We start from the raw sequence: 5111 nt of genomic DNA, 5'->3' as shown, positions 1-5111 counted from the left end.
CACACACACACACACACACACACACACACACACACACACACACACACACATACACAGAAGAAAAAAGAAAGAAGAAGAAAAAAACCAGCCGCGCGCGCGTGTGAGTTTGTGTCCACGTATTCTCTCTCAGTACAACTCAGACTCACACGAATGTTAGCCCATCCATCCCCTTCGCCTTGACTGTTTTCAGAATCTTTCTCCTCAGCCCAGATATACCCGATCTGCCTCCCTCTGGATCCTGAAGGAGAGCTCGGTGGCAGCACTGACGCCCTTCATAACTCTCGTGACTGGGGCTGGATCGCTGGCTGGGGCTCCGTCTCGGGAGGTGAGCAACCTGCCTTTAAGGGGCTGTTATTAAACACAATAATTATTGATTAATAAGTAGAAACCTCGTAGTAAAATAGTGTTATAGAAGGATCGGTAACGTTGTAAATTGCTGATTATTATTTGAGTTTCATCGTTGCTTCCCTGTGATTCTGTAATCACTGTTTCCCCTATTATTTATGTTTGCTATTTCATGGTTTCTAGTTGTTTTTTTATATTAATTTCTATTTTATTTTATTTCATTCTATTTAATCATTATCATCATCACGGCATTTCCATCTGCCCACATGGTCTCTTCCTCAGACCCTTTCAACGCCCAGCTGCCGACCGTGCTGCAGAAGGCTCAGGTGCCCCTCACGCCAACGCCCTTTTGTGATGCCCTCCAGCAGAGGTACCCTGACCCTTCGTCCACCCTTTGTGCGGGCGGCGAGGGCCCATTTACGTGCAAGGGGGACTCGGGGGGCCCTCTTATGATCGACAATCGCATGAGGACGAGGTGGTACGTCTTGGGCATCACCAGCAAAGGGCCTAGGGTATGTGGCGCCCCGAATACGCAGACGCTGTTCACGAACGTCCACCACCACCTGTCCTGGATCCTCTCCAACCTGAGGCCCTAACTACTGGTGAAGCCGCCGGATATTGAAAAAATAATAAAAAAAAATATATATACATCTCAGACAGGCAATGAACTAAAAGCGAAAAGATATTTGTGATATGATTTATTTAATAAGTAATATATCATTTAGACTTCATGCTCCTTAAAAGCTATTAAAAACATGTGATGTGCCTTTAAAAAGATCTTGATGGAATAGAACTATAGTCTCCTATTCTATTTTCAATCACCCTTAAATTTGGCTGGAAAATTTTTTTCAGTTTTAAAACCCGTATCTAATTCATTTTTATATCGACACTCCCTAAAAAGTACCACCACGGTCAACATGTAGGGAAATTCACACCCCTCTATAGTCTTTGCAATGCATCGAGTCTATATTTCTACGAGAAAAGAAATTGTGTGAAAATATGTTAATATAATCCACAGTCAAATAAGATCCTGTCGCTTCGCATGTGTACGGAACAGATTTTCATCGTCACGACTTTACCAAAACCCCTTTGAGACTGTCGATTGATCTTCTGTTCTATATTGTTTTTTTTTATTTATTTCCCTTTTTTTAGTGCGTGGTTATCAGTTCCTGATATTATTATCATTGCGCATAATGGTAATATATTATTGTTGTTGTTGTTGTTATTATGTTGACCTGACATCATGTCGTGGACTAGAGTTTCTTATTATCTTGGGGATACAGACACTTTTCCCCCTAGTTAAATGTTCATTCGATGTCCAATTATGTTGGATGGGTTAAAGCGTAAGGGCAGAAATCAAAGTTTTCTCTGTGTTAATGGGAACATTCCAGGTGTTAAAAGATCATAACCCTGATGCTGTTACTAGTAAATCTACTACCAGTTGAGCTGTGTCTGACCATATTGAAAACTATACCGTGTACTGTACCAGTTACACAAATGACTATGTACTGATGAATATGTTGAAGCAGTTGAAATAGATCATGTAAAATTAAGAGAGTCCATCCTCTAGTATTAGCAAGTTAGAAGCTCTCAATATCACACCTTCGGAATTGGTCAAACTCAGTCAACTTGTCCATCTTTGTCGGTGTCAGGTGCAAAAACTAATGCTGGGGAAACAGAAAACATGCGCGATGGCTGGTGTGTATAAATATGAGGTAAGGGAAAGGTTGATCTACGGCTCCCATGTGAATTGCAAATTCTGTGAAAGGCGAAACCTCTCTGGTTGTAGCTGCTGACTGCCGGAAGATAATTCTCAGTCTAGTGCATGAAAGTCCACTTGCAGGCCATTTCTCACACCGTAAGACAGAAATTAAGGTAAGAGAACAATTTTATTGGCCTGGAATGGGTGCTGACATCAAAGACAACTGCAGATCTTGTGAGAAGTGCTAGAGAATGTCCAGTAAAGTCATGATAAATCCAGCCCCATTATAGCCAAAACCTTTATGACAAACTTTTCTCGTGTTGCGATCCCTAACACACTCCAGGTAAAAGACATTGATTCAGTGTCTGTAGCCAAGGCTTTACTAGTGATTTTCTCTGGTAGGCATTCCCAGGGAGATACGCTCACAGACCTATGCAGTTTACTTCCAAATTAAGGGCTGAGTTCCACAAGTTCCTCAATAAAAAGCCCCTTTTCACAACTTACCCTCATAGTTGTAACGGCAGGATGTATACAACGATTTTCCATCCACAGGCTAATGGCATGGTTGAGAGGACCGATTGGTGGTGAAAAACGCCCTAACCACTCTACTGGTGACTTTGCCTCATGATTGGGATGAACTGCTTCCTATGTTCGTCTTGCTTTTAATACAGCTGTTCATAGGTCTACAGGAGAACAACCATTGTACCTTGTAATGGGTCACCATGGAAGCTTTCCTCAGGTAAACACAAACTATATGGAGGTGGATCCAGAAGCTGCATATGTCCAGCAGCTACAGGAAGCTCGACGTATTGCTACAGAAACGTCCGTCCAGGCCTGTGAAAAATGGACCAGGTATTACAATAGGCACATACACAAAAAAAAAAAAAAAAAAAAAAAATGTGGCTGATATAGGTGACCTTGTACTCTTTAAAGATTTTTCTAAACAGGGAGGTAGACGACATCGTACTGTACTTGGTCCTAAGGACCAACCGAGTGGTGGTGAAAAACGCCCTAGCCACTCTACTAGACTTTCCCTCATGAGTGGGATGAACTGCTTCCCTATGTTCGTCTTACTGTTAATACAGTTGTTCATAGGTCTACAGGAGAACAACCATTGTACCTTGTAATGGGTCACCATGGAAGCTTTCCTCAGCTAAACACAAACTATATGGAGGGGGATCCAGCGGCTACAAGAAGCTCGATGCATTGTTGCAGAAACGTCCCCCAGGCCTGTGAAAAATGGACCAGGGATTACAATAAGCACACAATCAAAAGAAAGTTTGCGGCTAATATAGGTGACCTTGTACTCTTTAAAGATTTTTCTAAATAGGGAGGTAGACGACGTCGTACTGTACTTGGTCCTAAGTGGTTTGGCCCTGCAAGGATTATCAAGTCACTGGGTCCTGTGACAAGGATCATTAAGGATCTTGCTCCTCCACAGACGGAACGCAAGCTTCGTCTCAATCAGTTACGTCCCTTCGACGTCAGTGATGAGCTGCACTTTCCACAGTCTATGGGAGATGGTGAGGCTAATGGTTACCCTTCCCCAACAGATGATCCAGACGTTCCTGACGATCTTGCTGAAGTGCTGTTACTCTCTGGCTGCCGTGTACCTAACAAGCTATAATCTTACAGGATGCCTCGAAAGGGCTGTGACCTGCTTCCTCTTTTGTTGCTTTTGAGTTTTGAACTGCACATTATTTATGAATCTTTTAGTTCTGTTTTGTTTGTTGTATATATATATATATTTTTTTTTTTCTGTTTTTTTATTTAAAACTATTACCTTGATCTTATCCCTGCTCATCATATTTTCTTACTGTACTGTTTTTTTTTTTTTTCATTTCATTGTTTGATATTGTTTGTCTTATGGCCTTGTCTGGCCTGTTTTTTTTTTATTTTTTATTTTTTTTCTATTGCTTTTACCCTTCCTTGGTTTTGTTTTATTTGAGTTTCTTTTAATTTTAGGTTGTATTCTGGTTTTAGATATATTTATTGCACAGGATATCTTTTCATTTGTATGCATATTGTGTTCACAGCTAAGTCTATGTACTAATTCAGCTCTTTTCGCAGGGTGTTCCCGTTATGCGCTAGTCCAGCCGCAGTTATGGTTGGTATTAGAGGGCAGGTGTCGGCGTCTGTCCATGGTCGTGTCTCGCTCGTCCCTCTTCTCAGGACCTGTAGTGGCGGCCGTTGTCCTCTGTCGTGGGTGGTCGGCTTCCGATCGCTCCTCTCGTGGCCCGGTGCCTGCCGATACGTTCTGGAGTGAATGGGCCGGACCGAGCGTGAGGGACCGCCGGAGAAAGTTAGAAGCCTTCGACGAACGTTGACGATGGAGAGGAGAAGATCGAAGTCAGGAGGGGAGGGATGATGTAGTGAAAGAAACTGCTGCATCTCTCTCTGTTGCCGGTGACGGAGCCCGTATCCGTGAATGCGGCTGCCTCTCGCCACCTGAATATACTTTAAAGAGAGTATTGACAATCCAGTGATTGTAGTTTTACTTTATGTTCAGTTTGGCTTTTTAGCTTGTGTGATGTTTGCCTTTTTATGTTCAGTTTGCCTTTTTATCTTGTGTGATGTGTGTGCATGTGTTGATTCTTTTAATCTTTTATCTCGTCCTCATTTTACTCTTTTTTTCTAAAGTTAGTATTCTATTTATTTTCCTCCTTTTAATGCTTTGTATTTTCCTGTGTTCCTGTAGTTCTTTACTGTCAATTTTACTTAATTTCTAGCATCTTTATCACTTCGTAATCTTTTGGTTATCGTTTTATCTTCTAATTATTTTTACTATCCTTATTTAATTGGTTACGGGGAAGCTTTAATATAACTCGTTCATAGAGACCGTGCGCGCCCTCTAACTTTAAAAGGGGCCGCACATTGTACTGGGGCTCTCTTTTCTCTTATCTTGAGAAGCTTAACATCTTGCGCGGCGTCTCTTTTGCCGTGTGACTGAGGATTTGGATGCTGATTTCTTTTCGCCTGGATATTTGTAAGTACGTGCTATACATACAAACTGAATTAAGATAATCTGGTGCCTAAATTAATGTATAAATGATCAGAATTCTCT

At 41.7% G+C, this 5111-nt stretch overlaps 1 protein-coding gene across 1 annotated transcript in view; it reads left to right on the top strand.

The window, feature by feature from the left end:
* LOC119569397 (CLIP domain-containing serine protease 14D-like) overlaps positions 1-955 on the top strand; it is a gene marked incomplete at its 5' end in the record, with an annotated part of 2358 nt that extends 1403 nt beyond the window's left edge. Inside the window, 2 exon segments of the mRNA XM_037917577.1 lie at positions 206-325; positions 628-955. Coding sequence (XP_037773505.1) covers positions 206-325; positions 628-941 — 434 coding nt within the window.
* Positions 956-5111: the final 4156 nt, after the last annotated feature.

The sequence above is a fragment of the Penaeus monodon genome, unplaced genomic scaffold, assembly GCF_015228065.2.
Source record: "Penaeus monodon isolate SGIC_2016 unplaced genomic scaffold, NSTDA_Pmon_1 PmonScaffold_14829, whole genome shotgun sequence".
Lineage (NCBI taxonomy): Eukaryota > Metazoa > Arthropoda > Malacostraca > Decapoda > Penaeidae > Penaeus > Penaeus monodon.
This window is presented reverse-complemented; position numbering and strand designations above follow the sequence as displayed.